General features: G+C 40.1%; 1 protein-coding gene and 1 non-coding gene across 2 annotated transcripts in view; both read right to left on the bottom strand.

Annotated features, from left to right (window-relative positions):
- Positions 1–25670, bottom strand: part of Mllt10 (MLLT10 histone lysine methyltransferase DOT1L cofactor) — a 160574-nt gene that overhangs the window by 4628 nt on the left and 130276 nt on the right. The window contains exons 14-21 of the mRNA XM_036188547.1: positions 24627–24805; positions 12360–12477; positions 11544–11616; positions 9562–9716; positions 7398–7586; positions 6965–7053; positions 6495–6859; positions 5664–5760 (exon numbers count right to left, since the gene is read on the bottom strand). Coding sequence (XP_036044440.1) covers positions 5664–5760; positions 6495–6859; positions 6965–7053; positions 7398–7586; positions 9562–9716; positions 11544–11616; positions 12360–12477; positions 24627–24805 — 1265 coding nt within the window. The remainder of the gene's footprint in view (positions 1–5663; positions 5761–6494; positions 6860–6964; positions 7054–7397; positions 7587–9561; positions 9717–11543; positions 11617–12359; positions 12478–24626; positions 24806–25670) is intronic.
- On the bottom strand, positions 4708–4814 carry LOC118584981. Its single transcript, XR_004945136.1, has one exon. It is a non-coding gene; the product is annotated as a U6 spliceosomal RNA (small nuclear RNA).

Below are 25670 nucleotides of genomic sequence, written 5' to 3'. Positions count from 1 at the left end.
TTATAATCACTCAGCAGCTTATATTAATTATAACTGCTTGGCCATTAGCTCAGGCTTATTACTGACTAGCTCTTACACCATAATTCTTATCTATGTTTAGCCACATGGCTTGGTACCTTTTCTCAGTCTTACCTTGACATCTTGCTTCCTCTGTGTCTGGCTGGTGACTCCTGACTCAACCTTCCTCTTCCCAGAATTCTCGTCTGCTCGCCCCACCTATACTTCCTGCCTGGCTAATGGCCAATCAGTGTTTTATTTATCAACCAATCAGAGCAACACATACTCACAGCATACAGAACGACATTCCACAGCATTTGCCCTATTCTGTCTAATCAAAATGGAAGGTTTTAACTTTAACATAGTAAAATTACATATAACAAAACGGTTATCAAGCAAGAATTATAATTATAATATCTAATCTATTTGTGTTTGGCAATATTAGAAAAAATATTCTATCTATCCTATATTTGTGAGTATAAAGTTTCATATCTAATTTATCTTTTATCATAACCAAGGAAAATCTAGTTTTCAACTACATGAAAGACCCCAAAAGGTTATACTATTACCTAAGTAAATAGGACATACATTGTAAGCAACTTCCAAAAATCCAGAATGACACAGACAGCTGGCTACCTGGACAGTCACCCAAAGTTCCTCTGCAACACCGGGGCATCCACTTTTCAGCCCACAGGCCTAGTCTCTCAGTTATTTTCCTGTGTCCTATAGAATGTCTGGCAGTTTATATAATAATTTGTCAAGCAGTCCAGGTAAGAACAGTTTCTCACCCAAATGGCCAGTTCTGTCAAGAAGAAGATAAACTCTACATGGAGTTTACTTTCACTGTAACCAAAGTTAGGCACTGGGCAAGAAAGTACCCTCACATCAACTGCTGACAGCATGCTGTCCAAAATAGACAAGCAGAGGATGGACAGACGGACACATGGACGGACTGGGCACACACACACACACACACACACACACACACACACACACACACACACTGCTGCACACACACACACTGCTGCGCGCGCGCACACACACACACACACACACACACACACACACACACACACACACACACACTGCTGATCCTTGCCAAGAAAAGTATGGTTGCAGCTTTGACAACAAGTGTCCTCTGAGGCCAGGGCAATATGGAACCATCACTGAAGTGGCTCTGCAATCTGGAAAAGGTACAGTACCCCTTCCTTCAAAGGGAACTGAGCAGGCAGTGGGCAGATGACTCCTGGTATGCAGTGGAACAGTAGCTGAAACAGTTATTCTTTTTTGTTTGTTTGTTTTTGGTTTTTCGAGACAGGGTTTCCCTGTGTAGCTTTGAGCCTTTCCTGGAACTCACTTGGTAGCCCAGGCTGGCCTTGAACTCACAGAGATCCACCTGGCTCTGCCTCCCGAGTGCTGGGACTAAAGGTGTGTGCCACCACCGCCCGGCAAAACAGTTATTCTTGAAGGAGTAACTAGTCTGGCCTCTCAATGGTAGACTGGCATTTAATAAAGGAGATGAAGCCACCCACAAGCCAAGAACGGGAAGCTGAATTCCAAAAACACCAGCAATTTCTAGAATTTAAAATCCTGAATCATGAATCCTGGTACATGGAATACTCGCACTGAATGTGAAGTTGAGCTGCAGGCCTTGTGTACATCCTGCTTCACAAATGAGTCTGTAAGATATGCTAAGCCTGTAGGCCAAAGATGATGCCCCAACGTTGCACAGAAACCTCGGGCGACTGTCCAGGCAGCTGGCTGTTTCTGTCATAACTCACATTTTTTTTTTTAAGTCACTTGTTTGCACTTCCTGTTTTACTAGGTAATATTTTTCCTTCTTGGGTCTCTGGGGAAGTTAAGATTAAAATACCTGTAGTTACAGTTTTCCTTGTTAAAAATTTCTGAAATGAAACTCACTAAAGAGGTATAAAGTGGATAAATTTGAAAGGCATCATAAAATAGTTTTCTGTTAGTAATACAAGATAGGATAGAAAGTGAATTAGGTACCTTTTGGACTCACCAAAACAGGATCGATAATGGAATATTTTCGCTAAATTTGTCAAATGCAAATGGACTAGACATTGTTGATGTATATACTGCTTGTATATATTACATGTAGTTATTGTACTTACTGTATATAGTTTTTCTTATATTTGTTATAACTTTTTTTTAACTTTTTTATTAGACAAAAAAAGGGGAAATGTGGTGATGTATTGTGTTCCCCAATATACTGTGTCTTCCAATAAAATTTACCTGAGAATCAGAGGAAAAAGCCAGCCACTATATTAACACAGAAGTTAGGCAATGGTAGCACATGCCTTTAATCCTATCACATGGGAGGCAGGGATCTGTCTGGATGTCTGTGAGTCTGAGGCCACACTGGGGAACACAGCCAAGTATGGTGACACACACCTTTAATCCCAGCACTACCCATACAGGTCTGGAGGTCTGTACAGACAGACAGGAAGTGACAGAGCTGGGCAGGAAGAAGAAGTGATGTAGCTGGGCTGAGACAGTAAGTGAGAAAAGAGAACAGAAAGGTATATAGGCGTGGAGATACAGGAAGCTCTCTTTGGAGACTGAGGTGTCAGTGAGGTGAGGTTAGTTTGTGGCTTTTCCTATTTCCCTGATCTCTCAGGTTTTCACCCCTATATCTGGCTCCATGTTTTTTAATTTACTAAGACTGTTTAGCAATTCACTTACACATGAGGAGCAAGCCAGTAAGCAGAGTTCCTGCTGTGGTTTCCATAGATGATAGACCTGTGAGCTATCCTAAATCCTTTCCTCTTTAAGTGACTTTGGTCAGTGTTCTGTCACAGCAGCAGAGGAACCAACAAAAACAGGTTAATCACACTATGTTTAGCTACTTTAGAATTGCATCACATGAGTCAAACCCTGCCAGTAATTCTTCTCAAGCATTTCCAAAAGTTGCCATCCACTCCTAACAAGTATTTAGTTCTACAGTTCTGGATTCGTCTTTTCAAGAAGCATAAATTCCTTTCCAGATAGATTTCCTGGGTGCTGACTGATAGGCACTGTATTAGCTGTCTGGGGTATACAGTGGTCGGAGTCCCTGCCTGCCTAGGGAATGAGAAACAATGCTTCAGTGTGACTACTGCTAAGAGTAGACAGAGAGTATGTGGATGCAGTCAGTCGTCAGGGCAGCTTTGTCGAGTTAACACAGGACAGACTTAGAGCACACTGGCATTAGCCGGGTGGATGAGGAAGGAGGAAGGCATTCTAGGATCTCAGTGAGAGCTTGTGCAGAGAGATTCTGGACCCACACGAGCTCAAAGAAGCTGGCAGGCAGTGCTGGCTGGCGGTTGAGGGTGGTGGGGAATGCAGGGTGCACCCACCTAACTATGAGGGAAGCTGGGAAGTTAGGAGAAAGCTTCTGAGCAGAGGAAGGAGCTTTCTTTTTTTTCCCCCTTTCTTTCTTTTTGGGGGTGGAGACAGATATGGTCTCATTATGCAGCCCTGTCCTGCCTGGAACTCATTATGTAGAGTGCCTACCTCCATCCGTGAATGCTGAGATTAAATGTGTGTGCCACCACACCCAGTTAAATGAGAAGGGATTTGCTGATGAAGTCACTGTAATATGTTTTTTTTTTTTTTTAATTACAATCTTTTTTACTTAAGCAACTTGCAAAAGGCTGGAGTTGAAGAAAGTGGGGTAACCAAGCATGGTACCTCAGTCTGGGACATGTCTAAAATGCCCTTCAGAATGTCCAAGTGTAGCTATGTGGTAAGCAAGTGGGCACAGAGTGAGATGCTCTGGACAGAGGTCTAAAGTACATGGAACAAACTGAGACATCTTCAAGTAAAGGGTATTGCTCAACTCAACTTCTAGGTAAGAAAATTCAAGAAAAGAGGAAGATCCAAAATGGAAAACAAAAAGGACAGCTAGGTAGGACTGTGATGTCACAGCAGGGAATGATCACCTGTCAGGTGTGACTGAAGACACAGGAGAATGACTAGTGGACTTAGAAGTCTGTCGCTATCTGTGCAGAGACAAATGGTGGTGGTGACGGTGGGCAGACAAGGGGGTATCTGGCTTCAGCTCCCAAGTGCTAGATTACAGATGTGTACTACTCTATCCCATATACTAAACTGTTAGAAGTGTACTTCATCCTACATTTTAAGGACATGGTTAAAGCTAAGTTTGCTGACACATGCCTGAAATCCCAGCACTTGAGGGGCTGAGGCTGGAGGACCATGAATTCAAAGCCAGCCAATCTGTCTCCAAAAAAAGGCATAATGTTTGTATTTAACTTGTGTACTCTCCCATATACTTTACATTCATTGCTAGAATATCAAGAAAATAATATATAAATAGTTACAGTGTTGTTCAAGGAATTGTAGCAAAAAATGAATATGCAGGTACAGTACAGATGCACATTTTTTATTTGCAGATAAAGGAATGACAGATGGGGAATCCATGGGTCTGCAGGATGAACTGTGTGTGATAAGGGAAGACTGTTCCCCTTCTGTTCCTCTACATGTCTGTAAAAGTCAACACCCAACTGTTTAGTTCAGGGTTCCTCTCCTTCTTGTTATCCTACAGTTACCTCACCAGAGATGGCACTATATCAAGATACACTGTCCTGCCGTGATCCCTACTTCTACTGCTGACCCCATCTCCACCCCCCCCAAAAAATGTTTCCATTCAGCAACTAATCTTTCTTTCTTTCTTTCTTTTTTTAATTTAAAAATATGGAATGCTTCGTGAATTTGCATGTCATCCTTGCGCAGGGGCCATGCTCATTTTCTTCGTATTGTTTCAATTTTAGTCTATGTGCTGCTAAGGCGAGCACGCAACTAATCTTTCTAAACAAACCCGTGATCACTACTACCACTGTTCAAGTTCAATATTCTCCAATGAATCCTTTAAGAAAAAAAAAAGGAAGAGAACAGGGGTTGGAGAGATGGCTCAGAGATTAAGAGCACTGGCTGCTCTTACAGGGGTCAAGTCCCAGCAACCACATGGTGGCTCACAACCATGTGTACTGAAATCTGGTGCCCTCTTCTGGCCTGCAGGGATACATGTAGGCAGAACACTGTATATGTAATAAGTGAATGTTTTTTAAAAAAAGAAAAAAGAAAAGCAGGGCATAGATGAGGCAAGATCAGCACAACTGACTTGACTATCAGAGTTAGGTGACAGAATGGCTGTCCAAATACCATCTCCCAAGAAGCTTGAACCAACCCATCTAAAACTGGCACTGGTGATGAAGCATCATGGTAGAATGCTAGTCCAGTAAGCCTACCACGTGTGAGGCTCTGGGTTCTACTCCTAACGCACAAAAGAAGTAAGCTGTCCTCACCTTACTTCATCCCTGGGACCATTTAATGCGCACATCCTACTTTACAGCCTTCTTGGAATTACCACCAATGAAAGAGTGAGTACTCACTAGCTCCCCTCTCAGAGGGAACCACCAGGAAAAGACAGCTTGCTCCCAGTCCCCAGAGCCTACTTAGCACCACAATACATGTTTTCACATGTGTAAGACAATCAGCAGAGGTGATGGTACAGGTATGTCAAAGGACAAGACAACGGTATGGCGAAGCATTCACAATGGAGGAGCCTACACCATAATCAACATCTATTACAGTCTACAACACCAGACCGTGACCAAAAAAACACTGCTGCGCAAAGAACTCACCGGTGTGAGCTGCTGGGAGTTTATCAGCTGCTGAAACTGCTGCTGCTGGATGAATATTTGTCTCTGCTGGTCTGACAGTAACCCTAGTCCCGAGGCACTGAAAAACATCGCAACCCTTACTTCTATGCAGCCTTCTCAGGTGTGACGAGAAAGTGAGTATTTAAAAAATTCAGTTTTGGGCTGGAGAAATGGCTCAGTCATTAAAGGCTAGGCTCACAACCAAAAATATAAAAAACCCAGTTTTACCTACAACACTTCATTATGCACAAATTATTCTTTTTTCCTATGCACATGTATATAACTATACAGGAACGCACTTTCAAGAAGTTATTTTAAACATGCACAAACTGAAACACAATTTATGTGTTTATAATAAAGTATATGTAATAATCATCTATCCCTTACTTTATCAAAATCTTTGATTAGAGAATATCAAAATTGTGCTGCTAAATCTTGCAGAACCAGTATCAGTCACGTGACTGTTGCAATAGTATCTTTGCAGAATAAGATACATGTGCACAGTAAGAAGGACTAAAAAGTGATGTTTAAAGACAGATATCACAGATTGGGACTGACATTTTCAACACAAATGTATTTGATATTATGTTACTGAAACTGATTTTTAGTTGAATTGTATCAGCTTAATAAAAAAAATACTATGAGTAGCAAGCACTTACTCTCAGTGAGTTTGGATAGCCATTTTTCCTAGAGAACATCTACAAAATACATTAAAAATCCTAATCCAGAACAAGTACAACACTGATAACATGTTGTATGGAAAAAAAAAAAAAACAACTAATAATAAAAATTATACTGAAGTAAGCTTCTCACCTGTTAGTCAGTGCGGCGGCCGGCATTGGATGTGCTGCATTAGGCGGGACACTGGTGTGGGGAAGGGGGGCAGGGTTCTGGGATATTGTGACAGGGGTCTGAATGACGCCATTTAAAGCTCCTACAATGCCATTAATTGCCAGCTGGTTACCTGGCAAAGCTCCAATTATTCCACCAACTGCAGACACGGCAGGAATGGTGGATGTTACAGTCTGCATTCCACTAGCTAATGCCCCTACTGTCACACCGCTGACCTGCTGGACTCCGCTAACTCCCGGGCCTTGCTGAGCGGGGCTCTGCCCAGCAGGCGGGGGGGTGGAAAGGGCGGAAGAGCTGCTAGTGCTTTGTCCACTGGAGGTTAAGTCCTGATGGGAGAAAGGGCAGAGCCGAGGTCAGAAAGAGCAGCAAGACTGCTTCAAGTCATTGTAAATCATAGGATGCAACATAAATGAACACAACCACAAAAATACCTGATTTAATACAGGAAGAGAACTGTCCGGTAAAAAGCTGTTTCCTATATGTGGGCTCTTACTGCTGTTCAATGACTCAGTAGTAGGAGCTAGAAATGGTAAAAGATAAAAACAGGCGCCCTGTCAAGTTAATTGTATCATGTGTAACGTTAGAGGCTGTTTTCAAAGTTAGGCTGGAACCCACTCCGGTTATTTCTAAAACTGATTTAAATGGGAGAGGGGATTTATACTGAAAAGGAAACCATTGCATTTAAATACATTTTACCATTCAACTATGAACTGAAGAGAAAACAGACCCACGACAACTAACAAGAATAACCCACCATTTGTTTCCTATAGCTTCACATAACCAGTAACCGGTCATTGTTTATTAGGCAGATGGCATCAGGAGTCCAGCCTGCTTTCCTTCGAAACCAAGTGCTTCCATACTCACCAGTGTGTGCAGAAAAGGGATGTATTTGATGAGATGGACTAGGATTGGCTGCTATTGTTGGAAAAGGCACGGAAAGCTGTGCATTCAGTAACTGAAGACGTTCTTTTTTGGCAGTCAAGTTTTTAATTTGTTCTTCTAATCTTCGATTTTCAACTTGAAGTTGGTGTAATGACTTCAGCATTCCTAAAACTAGCAAATTATTTGTGTGATTTTTAGTAAAGACAACTCCACTTCCATGACTAAGACTTTTATGGTCACAGGGTCAATTGCTTTAGAAATAAAATAAAAATGTGGAAATCCTGTAAACTAAATGACTGAGATTTATCTCTAGATTTGAATGTAGATATATATAAAAAAACATCATATTATATTTAGGAGTATATACACAAAGGAAGACTGTTCCTAGATGGACCCTATAAAGATTGGCTGCCAATATTGTCCAAATAAACAAAACCCCAACCCAATCAGGTTCAAGTCGTTTTTATTCTCAGAGAGAAATGATGACATTTTATTTTCCTCAAGAACCCAAACACAGTAACAGAAGTAGCAGCAGCAACAACAAAACCCAAGCATGCCAGCAGACACCTGACAGACAGCCTGCCATCCCTGCTGCTCAGCCTGTCTCTCTGCAGGCTCCCCAGCAGGGAGCGCTGTATCTGCACCCTGCTACTTCTCTTCCCACAGAAAGGCCTCACCTGTTAAGAAGCTTTTGCCCTGCCAGATCACCTCAGATACTATGTGATTCCTCCAAGGCTGAAACTTCCAAATGATAATCAAGAGCCAATGTTGCTGTTAGGCCTCAGTGATGGGCACTGTAAAACTCTAGGGCCTTCCAAAGAACTAGAGCTCTAGCAGACAAGAACTAACTTTTATGCCCACCCGCCTCAGGTGCCCAGATGAGACAAAAGAACCTGTCCTCCAGCTAATGTGTAAAAGGTTCTCCTCCACATCAATTTCCTCACAATCAGCAGTTTTGGGTAGGGGCATCATTCATAAAAATAACAATTTAAAGACTTGGCTAACCAGCAATTTTTTTTTAAGTCTTGTTTTCATAAATTAAAGCAGTGAGAGCTTCCATGCCAAAATGATAGAAACCAACCACCTACTCCCTCACCTGTGCCAACTTTAGGGTTTTGTTTTGTTTGGTTTTTGCATTTTCCCCTGGTGGTTTTAATACTTAAAACCAGAAGTACTCAATATGGACATACAACACAGACCATATCATTTCAAAAAAAAACATTAACATTCCAATTACATATAAAATTTACCAATTACTATTCCTTTTGGATAGGGTCTCACTAAGTAGCCCTTAACTGGCCTAGAACTCTCTATGTAAATCAGAATGGCCTCAAACTCAGAAATCTGCCTGCTTCTGCCTCCCAAGTGCTGGGATTAAAGGAGTGCACTACCTGCTTCTACTTCCTGAGTGTCAGAATTAGAAACAGGTACCACCATGCCTGACTATCTGACTAGATACATTTTTTTCTTTTTTAATTTATTTATTTGTATTTTATGTACACTGGTGTTTTGCCTGAATGTATGTCTGTGTGAGGGTGTAACAGGAGTTACAGACAGCTGTGAACTACCATGTGGGTGCTGGGAATTGAACCTGAATCCTCTGGAAGAGCAGCCAGCACTGTTTAACTACTGAGCCATCTCTCCAGCCCCTAGATACATGGTTTTAAAAGATCTCTGGGAGTAGGCATATTTCTTTCAAATACTAGACTGAGAGGAGATCCTGTGTATTTTCACAAGTTGACAACAAGTATAGTATGATAAGGAGTAGCAAAGCTGTATTTCAACCAATAACCAACTAACAGAAAGCAGGTAAGGCCATTTTTTTCAATTTTTCACGTAATTTATCTTCATAACAATCCTAGGACACAGGTATAGTCTCACTCCCAATTCCAAAAATAAGAGATTAAAGAACTTAAAAATGAAACCAAACCAAACCAACCAAAACTTGCCTGAGATCCTATTGTTAGGAGTGAACACTATAGAGTCAGCTCGGTCAAAGCACAGTCCCTCGCCCTCTCTAATTATATAAAGTACAGGCCACACTGTCATTATTATACTGGGTAAACAGTTTCTTCTGCATCATTAATCTATCTGTTGTTCCGCCCAATGCTGGTCCATTTTTAGACACAAGAGAGTGAATACTTACCGTCACTAGGAGTGCCCTGTTCTAATAAAAATTGCTGTCCTTCACTCCACTGCCTCTCCAAAAGTTGTTCAATACTTGCTGCTACTGGAGGCAGATTCTCCAAACTGCTATTGCTTGGTTGATCATAGCGAATCTGCAAGTTGCTCACAGGTGATCTGTCAAAAATATTAATTTTCAAATTAAAAAGAAGAAGAAGGGAATGCTTCTCAGTAGCTGTGCATCGGCCTCTTGCGCCATGCTGCACTAACTGTCTGGCACCAAGCGCCCATGGCAGAGGTGTCAGGTCTCATAAAACCATGCTTGAGTCCGCGTCATTCTTCCTCCCGAAATGATAAAAAAAACCACTAGAAAATAAACTACTAATAGGCTGTGAGCAAACAATATGGCTCTCTCTGTAAGATACAGGGGAGATAGGAAGAGGATGGGGCTGCAGAGATAGTGCAGGGGTTGAGCACGGCCGCTTTGGAAGAAAGCCCCAGGTTTAGTGCCCACAACACACATGATGGCTCACACTGTCTGCAACTCGAATTCCGGAGGATCCAATGCACTTTTCTGGCCTCCTCGGGCACTAGGTTTTCAAGTGGTACTCATACATACATGACGTTCAGGCAAAGCACAAATAAACACTAAAATGAAACAGCCAGAAAAATTCTACCACTGTGTCTTAATATCAGAAGTGTAATACTATGAGGGACATTTGAATTATAACCAACAAAATCCTAAAGTTCAGTGAAAAGAAAAACATTCAGTCCAAACAATCATATATGGAAAATGCAGATTATACAAGTATTTTTAAAATGTCTTAGGTTAGTTCTTCAAAGAGATCTTAGTCCTTCTAAAATGTTTCTTTCTTTCTTTTTTTTTTTTTTAGAGCTGAGGATCTAAACAGTATAGAAATACAATATAAAATCACAGACCAGTGGTTTAACTTTCTCATTCTGTAGTTCAGATTCATAGTTTCCAAATGAGGAACATTTTCTCCAGAATTTAATATGGAAAAACAGCATTACTTTACAGAGTTGCACATTACAGGAATTATACGGGGAATACATACTCGATGGCCCATTAGGAAATGGATGAGGTACTGGATGGAGTAGTATCTACAAGGAGGAAGGATGTGCTCCTTAACAAACACTCCCCAACTGGACAGGCAACATGATTCCCCGTATCAGGGTATGAAAGGGTCTCGTTGTCAGTGGAACCCATCCTTCCCTTACATGAAAAGAACCAAGGACTGACTTTTCCTTCTGTATTTATCCTCAACCAACTTAATGTGAGGCAGACTTTATAAAAGTGGAGAACATAGAAAAAAGCCAACTAGAGAAGGATGCAGATGTCAAAAATGGAACGAGAAGATAGACATCACTAAATTCCACCTCCTTCTAAAAACTGACAGCTACCCCACAACATTCCCCTCATTTAGAACGGAAGTTCTACAGTTCCACAATCCCACTCTGATAAATTACATAGTAGTGGATGGCTCTGGGATATCACCGAAAACCTACGAAATTTTAATGCAACACATAATACATTGGCTTTACTCTGCTTCAACTATCTAAAAGGAACCAGCAGGCTTTAAAAGCTTCATTTGTGGGGTAGCAACTAGAGACTTAGCCAAAGCTGTAACCCAATAGTGACACAGTCTTGAGTTTGTATCTTAAGGTATCAGTATTCTATGATAAAAAATAATCACCCAAGTCAATGCATTAAGCATACCAGAAGCTAAATATACAAATGATAAACAGTTCAAACCGATTAGAAACATGAAAATGTATTCCCTTTAGCTTAGAAATCTAACAATGTGTTTAAAATTAACATTTCAATTAATTTAGAATCATTTTTCTTGACTGTCTAGACAGGCTTCTTATCTACAGAATGCTTTTATAGCCTTCAACAAATATACACTTCACTGCTCACGATAACAACGTTTCCAAATCTCAAAGTGTTCCTCTCCTAAGCTTTGCAGTATAAACAATGCTCACCTTGGTGAGAGGCTTCCCCGGGGCGAGCTGCCTTGACCAACTAGGCTTCGGCTATTGTCTCCGAGATCTTGATCTGCAGTGTAAATATTTCAAAGATGATAAAGTGGGTCTCTTACTAGATAAGAGTTTCAAACTCAAACTCTGAGTTTTCCTAAAATACACATCAAGCCCATACCAGAATCTTTCCAGTTATGAAAGTGAAGACCTGGTATGTTGCTGTTGAGAGCTGTTGAACTGTGGCGTGTAAAACGTCTGTACACGTTTTTTGTGGGTGTAGAAGGCCATGGATTATGTTCTGTTCTTTCATTCCTTTCAATTTTACAGCACAGAAGCGTGGTTTGAATTTGTACTGCCCTCCCCTCAGCCACTTTTAATTTCTATGGTTAAAGTAATGAATCACAGCTGTAGACAGCTAATCTGTATGCTTATCACAGCAAATCCTTACGCTTTGTATTTTTTAACACCTAGTATCCCAGACAAGTCACAAAATACATTTCTACAGCACCCTATATACCATTGACTACAATTGTTAAGTGGCTCTTCACATCAATAAAATATATGGAACGTGTGTGTGTGTGTGTGTGTGTGTGTGTGTGCGCGCGCGCGTGTGTGTGTGCGCGCGCGCGCGCGTGCGTGCCTTTTTATTAAAATAAAAAAAAATAACCTTGATAAATTACGATTATTTTGGTTTTTAAAAACAGATAAATAAAACCACAATCCTAGATTAATCACATCCCTAGCTGGTTTTCTTTCTTTCTCTATTTTTAAAGAAAATGACCGAACACAGAGAAAGTTTACACCAGGAAGGGGCTTTACCTGTTTGGTTGCTGTCAGACTGAGCTATGAGAACTGCCATGGGTGGGTTTGGATTTAATCTACTGCCATACATATGAGCTGGCGCCTGACTAAGAGAAGATCCAGAAAGGGTATTTGCCTAAATGAAAAGAAGCACAATAATTAGTAAGTCAGATTGGAAATGCCTTAACGTTTACCTCCTACAGTCGTAGCAGTATTGTCTATCTCAGAATGTGAGCATAAATGCTGACCTTCTGCAAAGTGAATGCTCGAACATCTAATAGGTCAATTTTTAAAAACTATGCTATTTTTAAGCCTAGGAGTATGGTAACCATGTGGACTTAGATTCATTAATCTCATTAAACCATTTAGAAAATCAGGCAGGTATTCAACAGATGTTTTGCATCACAATCTGACTGTGGAGGTCAAAGATTCAATTTGTACTTCCATGCTCAAAGCCATTACTGCTATTGCCTAACCCTGCCATCAGGACAACCTGCGCGGTGTTTTGTTACTTCCTATTCTGATAAGACTTGTTAGCCTGCTGCTTGTGGTGTTTTGTTTTGTTTTTATTTTAAAAGAAAGCAAACAGGCATCACAAGTATGTTTTCTATACAATGCAGAAGCTCAACCAATCACAGCTTTGCCCTGACCCCATATAAGGCACTGCCTTTTTGGCAGGAAGCCAGTTCTACCAACTGAAGAGGTCCTCCAGAGTTTGTGATTCATTCATGTTGCTAACCACAAGTATGAAGGCCTCTCACTGGGACCTGTGCCAAACAAGCCAGAATGAACCCTAAAACAGATGAAGTTAGGAGGCTGGCCAAAGTGTTGCATAATCCAATGTAATAAAAATGCCTTCTTTGATGTGTACAGGCTCCCACTTTCCACAAATATCAGAACCTAAAAACTGTGCCATTTTGGAAACAAATCTCTTGTACACAAAATATGGCAGTTAACAGAAACTTTTACCACCCTGAAATAATTGTCAGATTTAACAGAATCACAGAATTTAAAGTACTTACTCCTCTTTTTCATGACTAAAATCAAGCCTCAGCTATTTCAGAATAAACCTCTTGAAAATAATTTCAAAAAAGCTGGAGTATTTCTAACTCAAGGAGAGATGGCACAAGGACTTGTCTCTTTTCTGCTGCCTAATAACTGGGCAGACAAAATGGCTGATTGGTTAAAGACCCTTGCAATCAAGCTTGATGACTTGAGTCCCATTCCTGGTCACTCTTTGGAGAGAACTGCTTCCTCCTACAGGTTGCCCTCTATACACACACATACACACACACACACACACACACACACACACACACACACACAATTAATTCACAGTGAAAGATAAGCCAACTTCAACCTAAAGATCAACAATGTTTACTTACTATGTATTCAGTAGTATAGATACCTAAAACACAATTCATAAACTAAAATATATAACTTTTATGGACGATTAAGAGATAGCTTGGGTTGGGGATTTAGCTCAGTGGTAGAGCACTTGCCTAGCAAGCGCAAGGCTCTAGGTTCGATCCTCAGCTCAAAACAAAAAAGTAAGAGATAGCTCAATGGGTAAGGGGACAGGCCCCCAAGCCTGATGACCCGAGGGCCATTCCCATGACTCTCATGACAGAAGAACTGACTACTCCAAATCCTAACTTTGACAAGTGGGCTATGGCATATGCATGGACTGGAATGGATAAGTATTTTTTTTTAGAAGTGACCTTTTGCCTCTCCAAAAGCAACTATTTAGGAATCTTAGCTATTCATAAAGTAACTAAGAACAATGTAAACAAATCAACATTACTGGGCACCAGTAACAAGTCTCAGATACTGACACTTAAAAAAAGTTCTTTTCACAGAACCTTTTTATTCTTGGGACACAAATTTTTAAATATCAACTAAGCATATAGAAAATTAATTACAAGGAGGAAGAAGAAGTTTATTTTGAGGTTTGTGGACAGCAAGAGAGAGAGATCTGTGTGTAGCGGGGACTGGGTGGGGAGGACGGCTGGGTGAAGGACTACCGCACAGCAGGCGACATCCAGCCTAGGGCTCCCTTCATCTTTGCTGCTATCTGCTCTGTAACCCACTAGCAGGAATACTGCCTCAGTTTTGAGTTTCTTCATAAATCAAGAGGCCGAATTCTCTTACTAGTCTCTTCTTGAAAGGAAGGGTCCCTGCTGCCACAGGTTTTATACTTATTCTTGATAGCTTCAAATTTGAAGGGTAGCATTTTCTTACCTCCCTCGGCCATTAAGACCACCACACTAAACATCACAGCAGAAAGCAGTCTAGTATAGTAACTGGTCCACCTGATAACCATGATCAATGAATAAATACAACTGTCTTTAGCTTGCTCTAAATCTAGTTTTTAAATTTTTATTTAATTATTTTTATGAGTATGGGTAATTTGTCTGCATGTGTCTCTGTGTATCACGTGTGTGCTGTACCCACAGAGGCCGAAAGAGGGCATCCGGGCCCCTGGAACTGGAAGCACAGACTGCCACATGGTTTCTGAGAATTGAGCCTGGGTCCTCTGGAAGAGAAACCAATACTCCTGACAGCTGATGCATCCTGCCAGCTCCAGAAAAGCCTACTTAAAAGGTAAACTGGCAAAACTTAATAAAAAATAAACTACAGGTACTGTTCTACATGACCAATTTCTAAAACTATCTGAATGGTGGAAAAATAATTGACAGTGTTTTTCTTTTCTAAAAATTATTATTGCATTTATCTAAACAAGAAATGGTCAGCCCAAGTATCGTGTTCTACTCCTATACTTCCAACATTTAAGAAGCACAAGCAAGAGGACTATAAGCTTGAGGCTACAAAAAGGAAAGATTTTGTCTCAAAAAGGAAAATACATTTTCAAAAGAGAAATTGTAATTAATAATTTTGCAGGACAGGATGGTCCTTTGGTTCTGTACAGTAATGCTTGTAAACCACTACACATTGAGTTCTGCTAAGACACACATCAGCTTGAGGGGAAGAACGTGAGTCAGAACTATCACTGAGTCCAAGTCCAGCCGGAACAACAAACAGAGACCACGTTCTCTCTCCAAAATTAGCTTTGTTGTCACCAACGAAAGTATCAAGATTCAATAAGACTAGAAAAAAGTCCACGTTAACCTACAAAAGTAACAGAAAAAAAAAAAAATTAACAGCAAAGGGTACTGAAAACTTTTGTACAAAAAAAAAAAAAAAAATCTTGAACAAGGAGCAAAGGAGCTATTAACATACATACACTTCTCTAAAACATACTTCCAACACTGGTTTTAAGGGAGTATGCTGAAAGCAAATTACCTGAAAAGGATAACCAGACTACAACTCACAACTCCAGGGAGGCTACCTAGTAAAGAGGACCCTGAGAAAGACACAGAGAAATGGATGAGATCTACATGAGCAAACTGGGAGGGGGGATGGAGGGAGAGGGAGTCGGGAAAGAGAGCTTAGTGGAGTAGGAGGTACCAGCTGGATCAGGAGCAGAGTGGGAGAACAGGGAGGGAGATACCATGATGACTGAAGACCCCAGGGGAATAGGAAGAAGCAGAGTGCTAGAGAGGTCCCCAGAAAGTCACAAAGATACCTCCACAATAGACTACTGGCAATGGTCGAGAAAGTGCCTGAGCTGACTTGCTCTGATCAGATGGCCAAACACCCTGGCTGTCATAATAGAACTCTCATCCAGTGTCTGATGGAAGCAGATGCAGAGATCCTCGGCCATGACCCAGGTAGAGCTCCGGGAGCCCAATCGGCGACAAAGAGGAGAGATTGTATGAGCGAGAGATATTGAGACCATGATTGGAAAAAGCACAGGGACAAATAGCCAAACTAGTGGAAACACATGAATTGTGAACCAATGGCTGAGGAGCCCCCATGGAACTGGATCAGGCCTTCTGGATAAGTGAGACAGTAGATTAGCTTGAACTGTTTGGGAGGCCCCCGGGCAGTGGAGCCAGGACCTGTCGTCTTTGGTGCCTGAGCTGACTTTCTGGAGCCTGGGGCCTATGCTGGGACACTTTGCTCAGGTTTGGTGTAGGGAGGAGGGGACTGGACCTGCCTCAGCTGAGGCTGGGCTGACTCCCCAGGGGAGACCTTGACTTGAGGGAGTGGGAATGGGGGGTGGGTTAGAGGGGAGGGCTGGGGGTTGAGAGGAGGGAAGATGGGGGGAATCTGTGGCTTATATGTAAATTAAGTTAATCATAAAATCACATATTTATTTATATATATATAAAGCAAATTACCAATGTACCACAGGTCTACTTCAGAAAGTAGGGTATAAAGAAGAGGTTTTTCCCCCCCCCCCTTTTTTTAAGAGTACCTATTTTATAGTACTTTCTGCCCAGAAGGAAAGTGACTTTTTTTTTTTTTTGAGACAGGATTTCTTTATGTAGCTTTGGCCTTTCCTGGAATTCACTCTGTAACCCAGGCTGGCCTTGAACAGAGATCTGCCTGCCTCTGCTCTCAAGTGCTGGGATTAGGAAAGTGACTTCTTCTAAAGACTCTCGGAGTTGTTCACATGAGGGAAGCTAAGTGAAGAGGACATTCACAGTGTATGTATGAACGTCCTGCACTGCTCTTACAACTTTTCTGTGAATTTGGAAGAAATTCTAACACTCTAGGAAAAAGCTCAGTATGAATTATAATTATTTTATAATTGGAACCAAAGACCAACAAACTAAAATATTGAATAATTATTGATATAAATCACTTTTAAATGAGAGCCTAATATTTGAAACAAAAAGGCCTTTCCGTGGCATCAGACAGCTACGAAAGGCTCAGGCATCAACCTCAGGCAGTGTTCAAACTCAAGTTCAATAACTCCGTACTCTCTGAATAGACTAGCCTACCCTACTGAAATCTTAAGACGAAACTACCTCTGCGTCAATCAGTTAACACACCTTTCCTATTGTAAGGTCTAGCTTATGACCACTGCCATGTCTATGACGAGCACTTGCAAAGTGGGGACTAACAATGCCTACATGCTTGGCTTGCTCTAGAGGAGGGGGAAGGTTAGGTCTAAGGCTGACCAGATGACTTGAACTTGCTGCCAAGCCTGGTGACCAGATGATTCAATCCTCAGGACTGACATGAAAGAGTACCAACAAGTAAGTTAGCTGTCCTTTAACCTCTATACACGTTGTGGTGTGTGCGCACAATCACATGAGCACACATGTGCACACATGCACACACTAATGTAATAAACAGAAAACTGGAAGGCATAGGTCTAATAAATTATATAAATATAAGGCTTAAAAGCTTCATTACTTTGAGGTATTATTTTCCCCTCAAAATGATAAATGAACAAGGAGAATTAGACCTAGAAAGGACATGGTGGTGTGAGCCTAAAATCCCAGGACTTGGGAGGTGGATGAGGGAGTACCAGTTTATAAAAATAAAAATTAAGGGGAAAAAGATGAAGTTTCCATTCCTAAAAAGTATGGTAGCAGTGAATATATCATTTAGATGCAGGACTGAAACTTTATAGTTCGAGCATACAGGACCAATCAGGACAAACAGTGTTCTACAGCATACAATTAATCTGTTGTCAACATTGTAGTCAAAATATTCAAACAAGTTCTAAAATGTAACAGTAGCTATTTTCTCCAACATTCTAGCTAGCACTGGACATAATTCTAAAATGTACTCTTGTAGCCAGGTGGTGGTGGCACTCGCCTTTAATCCCAGCACTCTTGGGAGGCAGAGGCAGGCCAATCTCTTGAGTTTGAGGACAGCCTGGTTACAGAATAGCCAGGGACACACAGAGAAACCTTGTCTGAAAAACCAACCAAGCAACACCAAAAAAATAAAAAGAAAAAAGAAAGAAAACCTTAACTTTCAAATATAACTGTCTTGGTGGATAGTACCGGGAAAGAGCAAAAAGAAATGACTTTTAACAAGAAAAACTGTAGATAAATTTACACCTTGACTACATTATAACAAACGTTTTTTAAAATTTTTAAATGTAAAAAAAATTACACATAAGGAAGCAATTAATTTTACAAAAAAAAAAAAAAAATAGTTTGGTTTTATGATGAAAAAGTCTTATTGGGCCATGATGGTACAACACCTTTAATCCCAGCATTTAGGAGACAGAGGTAGGCAGATCTCTGAGTTTGAAGCCAGGCTGGTCTACAGAGTGAGTTCCAGGATAGCCAAGGCTACATGGAGAAACCTGTCTCAAAAAACAAAATGAAACAAACAAAAATGTGTTCTTCCAAAATTTTATCACGATTATTTACTTCGTTGGATGCTGGGAGAGACTGCTCCATGGTTAAGAACACTAACTGCTCTTCCTGAGGATCCAGGTACAATTCCCAACTCCCACATGGCAGCTAACTCACCAGTCCCAAGGAATTCAATGCCCTCTTCTGACAAGCACCAGGTACACATTCGGAGCAGACATACATTCAGGCAAAACACCAATACACATGAAAATAATTTAAAAAATAATAATAACCCTACTTTTAAAAGTTCCCAATTCATATAAACTTGTCTTTTAGTTTGTTTTGTGGGCTGGGAATGAAACATGGGGACTCACATATGCTAGGGAAGTATTCTATTACTAAGCTATCCATCTCCAGGTCCCTACTTCATATATACTTTTAAAGGAAAAAACTTTTTTTTTTTAAAAAATCACCACTGTATCTGCTAGTAACTAAGTTGTAGGCAAGTCATTAAATTTCTCTATCCTCAATTTTTATTTATGAGAATGATGGTATAATGCCTCTCTTACAAAAATACCCTAAGAATGTAGCTGATATGCATAATGGGCTCACAAAAATGCCTGGAACTGGGTAGGTAAGCATCACATAGTTTAATTTGTTATTTTATTTTTGTGGAAGTCAAAAAGATGTTTTTAGCATGTAAAGGTGCCTGCTGCCAAGTGAGACAACCTAACTTTAATTCCTGGCACCTGAAGGAAAAGAGAAAGCAGACTTCTGTTATTCTAGTCTGACAACACACATGTACACTGTCCATGTGTATGACACCCCCCCACACACAAAATAAACATACAATGAAAAAACAACATTTAACAACATATTGTTTGTAAACTATTACGGTTTTTGGTTTCCCATGAACTTGGACAGGATAAATTATCAATTATATACTGATACTAATTGTGGCAAATATCCATGAGTAAAAGCAGTTTTCAAAGAACCATTAGTTAGCATAAATGCTTTACTGTATTATTTCACCTGCAGACTTAAAAACAATATAGCCATACTTCTAAGCATAGCGGTCACACCTGTAATCTCAACCCTGGCAAGGCAGAGGAGTACTAAGACATGTTCTAGACCACTCTAGACTACATGGGAGTTCTAAGCTAGCCAGGACTATATGGCAGGACTGTCTCAATAAACGAAAACACAACAAAACTACAAGATTACAAATACAATGTTAAGTATTAAAATTTTTTAATATATATAAAACTGTAAGACCACGTTCGACCAGAAAGGTTTTCTGAAAGAAATAAGGATGAATATAAGACAAGGACAGAATCAAGTTTCATGTATTCTTTGCCATGATTCAAACTTCATACTTTTCTGAGAACAAACTCCATTTCTGAATCAGCTACCACCAGTGAGGCGCGAACGCCCAGCATGTGATGAGAAATGAAACCAAGTGTGAACAATGTTCTGGTCCCATGAGTAGGCAGACTGTTGAAGCTGTCAGGTTCAATTACATCATTCCCTATTACTCAATGCCCCAAACTGCTCCCTAATTGTTAAGAGCTTAATGTATTCAAAATCCATTGCTTAGGCTAATGCTGAAATGTTCCACAATTGAGTCTCCAAAAAGTAGTCGGAGGATTAAAGTGCAGTTAAACCATTACTGAACACTCTCAATGGGACAAAGACTGGACAGAATAACCAATTCTAAATACATTTCTTAATTGGCTAATATTTAATCAATGCTATCACTTATCTTTTAGGGAGGAAATAGTGGAATTTGAAAGGCAATATGAAAAGTTATATTTATATCCTTTACTTATGACCCAATTAGAAATAACATATCACTAAGTATCACAACATTTTACCTTCCAATAATGGTCAGGAACTACATTTACTACTCCTTATGTGTTCTAGACAGCCTACTGTGTAATGAGTTTTTATATCAATTACTTGTAAAAGAACAATTATGCAAAAAACAACTACAATATCAAGGAGCTGAGACATAACACTTAAGAATATAAAATTAAGCTATGAAGCAGTTTTTTATATGTTTTCTTTTTCCTCCACACAATTTTGCAAATGTCCTTTTCCGATTAAAAGCCCAAACCAAACTATTCTTAGTCTTTAATTTCTATTAGCCTGCCCTGATTAATTTTTTTTTTTGATCACTTCCCTGAGTGGCAATTTATATAGCATCAAAAAATAACTCTGCTGATTTTACTTACACTGAGGGTCAGAAAGAGTACAATGAACCCTGGACTTCTAGCTTCAACCTAGCCACTAAAAATTCTGATTTTATTAAATTATGTAGGGAAAAAATAAATGTAAATTATGTTGGCCAAACATTATTTAGATTTCTATTCTCCACACACATTTTAAAATATCCGCCTGCTAAAGTGTGTGTATGTGTTGCATGTTTTATCTCGTTTTCTTTTTGGTGATGCTAATGAGTGAACCCTGGCCTTTGCACATGCTAGGTTCCTAATAACTGAGACAAGACATTCAGAATGACATTTTAAATACTGATAATTTCCACTACCCATCTTTTAACATTGCTTTGTTTTACACTGTATGTAATTAAAATGCTAAGAAGTAAGCAACTACCTAAATACAATGGATTTGATGTTTTAAAGCCAACTAAGACCTATGTAAAGGTTAAGATGAAATGAACATTGCCATGGAGAGAGAGGAAGAGATTCAGTGAACAATTTTAAAGTTCCCTTAATTCCATCAAAATAGTTCTGTATCTTTTCCCTTATAGATTGCTTAGAAGCAGCTGTGACATTGACCACCATCACTTCATTGTCTCAGGCAGCTAAGCTGAGTAGATCTGCACGCAGTGCAACTGAATCAACATGCCTCAGCTGCCCGAGACTGACGGTTGCTACGGCAGCACCAGAGAAGCCAGACTAAAGCAGCTTCAGCTCCACGGCAGAATGAATTTCCTGCTAGACAGAAACACACATGCAGCTGTCTCAGCATGCAGCATGTGAATCTAACTGGACCATCATTGATACACACACACACACACACACACACACACACACACACACACACACGGCCTGATCCTGGTTATTTACAACTCTGATTTCTCTGTTCTTTGAGCCCCATGCACTATCAGTTCCTTCCACTACCACCTCTCCCTAATGCCACCTCCACTGACATAATGAATGAGATTCTGCTTACTTCAGCTCAGAACTAACCAGAATAATTAAAGCAGACTTTGATAAAGACTGAAGAGAAAATGCAAACTGGAAATGTTCAAGTGATACTTGGTCCAACAGTATAAAGCTATTAAACACATTGTTATATTTAATTAAAAGAGATAAAACCCGGGTGGTGGTGGCACATGCCTTTAATCTCAGCACTCGGGAGGCAGAGCCAGGCAGATCTCTGTGAGTTCGAGGGCAGCCTGGGCTACGGAGCGAGATCCAGGACAGGCTCCAAAAATACACAGAGAAACCCTGTCTGGAAAAGAGAGAGAGAGAGAGAGAGAGAGAGATAACCATTTTATCAGAGTCATTCTTTCATCTATCCTTTCACCCTCTCTCTCATCAAGCCCTATCATTTCTATCACCTTACTTTTCCAGAGAAATAAGCTAAAGAAACCCCTTCTAAAGTAATCAAGCTACCCTTAATTACTAAATAATATTCATGTCCAAAGATGGCACAACTAATCATACCACTGACTGAACTGCTGTTCATTCTAATATTTGGCTTAATCAGAATGATGACTGCACAACATCAATCATGAACACATACATTACAATAATCCGATCTTGTATTCTAATAATCCAATGTACAGCCAGGAGGTAGTGGCACACGCCTTTAATCCCAGGACTGGGAGGCAGAGGCAGGCAGATCTCTGTGAGTTCAAGGCAAGCCTGGTCTACAGAGTGAGTTCCAAGATAGCAAGGACAATATAGAGAAACCCTGTCTTGAAAAAACAAAGATAAATTTAAAAAAATTAAAATACAGTATACAAAATACCAAAAAATGCATGTATATTTTGAAGTCTCATATAATATGCACATATATAAAAGTTCAAATTTGTGGGTTTTTTCATTTATTTTGTCTGTTTTTGTTTTTTAAACTCGCGTGGAGAACCAAACCTAGTGCCTCACGCAGGCTAGGCAAAGGCTCTAAACAAACAGTGATTAATAAATACCCACTATACAAACTAGTAGTTTAAAAATGAAATTATACCAAGTTTTCTTCAATTTTAAAAGATCTATTACTAGAGTTTTTAAAAAATGAGGTAAGATGATTGCAGAATTCTAAGTAAGCTGGACGTGGTGGCACAAACCTCTAAAGCCTTGAAACTTCGCACATGAACCCCGAAGAGTCAGTCTGAGGATTTACAGTAGTGGGGACAGGGAGAAGAGGCCTGCACAGGACAGCAGGTGGGGAAGGACTTTCTCTCTCCTAGAACCCGAGCCCGACCATCTAAGTTCCATCTCTAGAACCAACAGTGAGAGAGAGTACCAACTCCACAAGTTGTCTCTGACCTAAACATGCATACTGGTTGTACCTACACACATCAAACACAAATAAATAATTCAAATGTATAAAGTTTAGGGCTTTCAAAATATTACCTTTAGAGGTGCCTATTTACATAGCTCTGCAAAACATTTAATTATTTTTCTTATAAATAACATTTAAGACTATGGTTTTTCTTATCTGTCTCTTATTTTTACAAAATTCTCATTATCAGACCTAGTGGAGCTGACCAGTATCAGTTACTCAGCAATCTAGGGAAGGAAGACCACCAGGTTCAAGGCCTTCTTAGCCCAAAGAATGAGTTCAAAGCCAACCTGAGCATCTCAATTGAGACTCCAACTCAAAAATTTTTTTTTTTTTTTTTTTTTTTTTAAATCCGAGGGCTTGGGCCAGGCAGTTGTGGTGATAGACACCTTTAATCCCAGCACTCAGAGGCAAAGGCAGATGGGTCTCTGTCTGAGGCCAGCCTGATCTACACAGTGAGTTCCAGGATAGCCAGGGCAACAAAGAGAAACTCCATCTCAATAAACAAAAAAATGGGCTGGAGAGATGGCTCAGCAGTTAAGAGCACTGACTGCTCTTCCAGAGGTCCTGAGTTCAATTCCCAGGAACCACATTGTGGCCCACAACCATCTGTAATGAGATCTGGCACCCTCTTCTATATACATAATAAATAAATCTTGAAAGAAAGAAGGGAAGGAGAGGGGAGGGGAAGGGAAGAGAGAGAAGAAAAGAAAAAAGGAAAGGAAAGAAAAGAAAAGAAAAGAAAAGAAAAGAAAAGAAGGCAGAAGGCTGGGTAAGATACAGCTCAATGGGAGCCTTAGATTTAAAGACTGAAAAATAAAATAAAAAACCTACAGAGTAAGCTGCATATTAAGCTACAGATGTGAGTGTGGCAGAAAAGAGAGATGAATGGGAAAACATATATTTGTGAACACTTATCTCCCACTAGAAAAAAAAAACCTTGAAGTATATAAAGAGATTATACGTATATGTATGTATGTATGTATGTATGTATGTATGTATGTATGTATATGTATATATATACACACACATAAACATATACATATATACATATAAAATATATATAAATTAAATAATGTATTGGGTGGGTTATTTTACATTTGAGGATTTTTGTTTTCTGAGACAGGGTTTCTCTGTGTAGTTTTGGTGCCTGTAGACCAGGCTGGCCTTGAACTCACAGGCATCTGCCTGGCTCTACCTCCTCCACATTTAAGGATTTTTAAAGGTTTACTTTTATTATTTTTAAGTACATGTATGTGGATGTATGTGTGCACATGAGTGTAGGTACCGATGGAGACAAGAGGAGTTAAAAAGCCCTGGCAACTGAACTCTGATTCCCTACAAGAGCAGCACACACTCTTAACCACTGAGCCATCTCTTCAGCCTGGATGCATTTATTCTTCAATATTCTCTGCAAGGTTAATTGAAATAATTTAAGCAAAAGGTTTTCAAATACTATTTGTGCAGCTTTAAATGTTCTTTAAAAAACAAAACAAAAGCCCACAAGTGGCAACTTGACTCATACTTTTTTCTCCATTTTCTGATTTTTGTTGGAGACTAGGGCTGGCTCTGAACTATGACCTACCTGAGTTGTAGTGGCAGCAGGGGTTACAGATGACGCGGCTGAGGGGGACAGGGCTCCCACCTGTTGCAAATGCCCAGAAGACTGCTGAGCTGCGTGAGAGCTAGAGACAGGAGTACTAGATCCGGAGCCAGACGCCACGTTTGGAAAGGACACAGCTGCATCACTGCTGTTATAAATGCCTGCAACCAAAGACATTGTATTTCAGTATTTTACAACTTAGCAGTCAGATGGGTCAGACAAGATTCGCCTTGATCCCTCCTCTAATAATAAATTTAATTAGTGTTTAAAAACTGTACTAAAATAAGCTAACACCTAACTTTTCATAAAATATTTATCTAAAAGAACTAAACTCGCTTTTCACTTAGCAAGTATTTTTGTTAATTAAACAACCAAAAAAGCTAAGCGTCGAAGACATTTGTAAAAGCAACAAAAGGTTTCTAAACAGGAGAATGAAGCGCTGAGAGCAGTTTTAAAAACCATGTGGTAAGTCTTTCAAAATGCTTAGGAGCCTAGAGATCCTAACTGACAAGCTATCAATGGGGAGAAGGTTGTTCTAGAACTGACAAGCTATCAATGGGGAGAAGGTTGCTCTAGAACTGACAAGCTATCAATGGGGAGAAGGCTGTTCTAGAACTGACAAGCTATCAATGGGGAGAAGGTTGCTCTAGAACTGACAAGCTATCAATGGGGAGAAGGTTGCTTTAGAAAGCTACAATGTACAAAATAAAGTAGAGCATTACTTGATTTGATGCCAATATTAAAAATGCTGGTGGCTTTCACTCGTCATAGCTGTGAGAACAGACCTGGCATCTGGAAATAACCAGGAAAGGGGCAAACAGGAGTTTCTGAGGGGCTGCACTACCATGTGAGTAAGGGTGAAGGCAAGGGGAGAATCCAACAGCATGAAATGGAAGATGAGGTGGTAGCCACCTTTCAATTCTGGAAACATGGGGGACAAGAAAATGACAGCACTCTTGATAAAAACATTTTTTCATTGTTCTATCTGGTAAAGAAACAAAGGTAGAAGGAAATCAGGAAGTAGAT

This window comes from Onychomys torridus, chromosome 5 (assembly GCF_903995425.1).
Source record: "Onychomys torridus chromosome 5, mOncTor1.1, whole genome shotgun sequence".
Classification (NCBI taxonomy): domain Eukaryota; kingdom Metazoa; phylum Chordata; class Mammalia; order Rodentia; family Cricetidae; genus Onychomys; species Onychomys torridus.
This window is presented reverse-complemented; position numbering and strand designations above follow the sequence as displayed.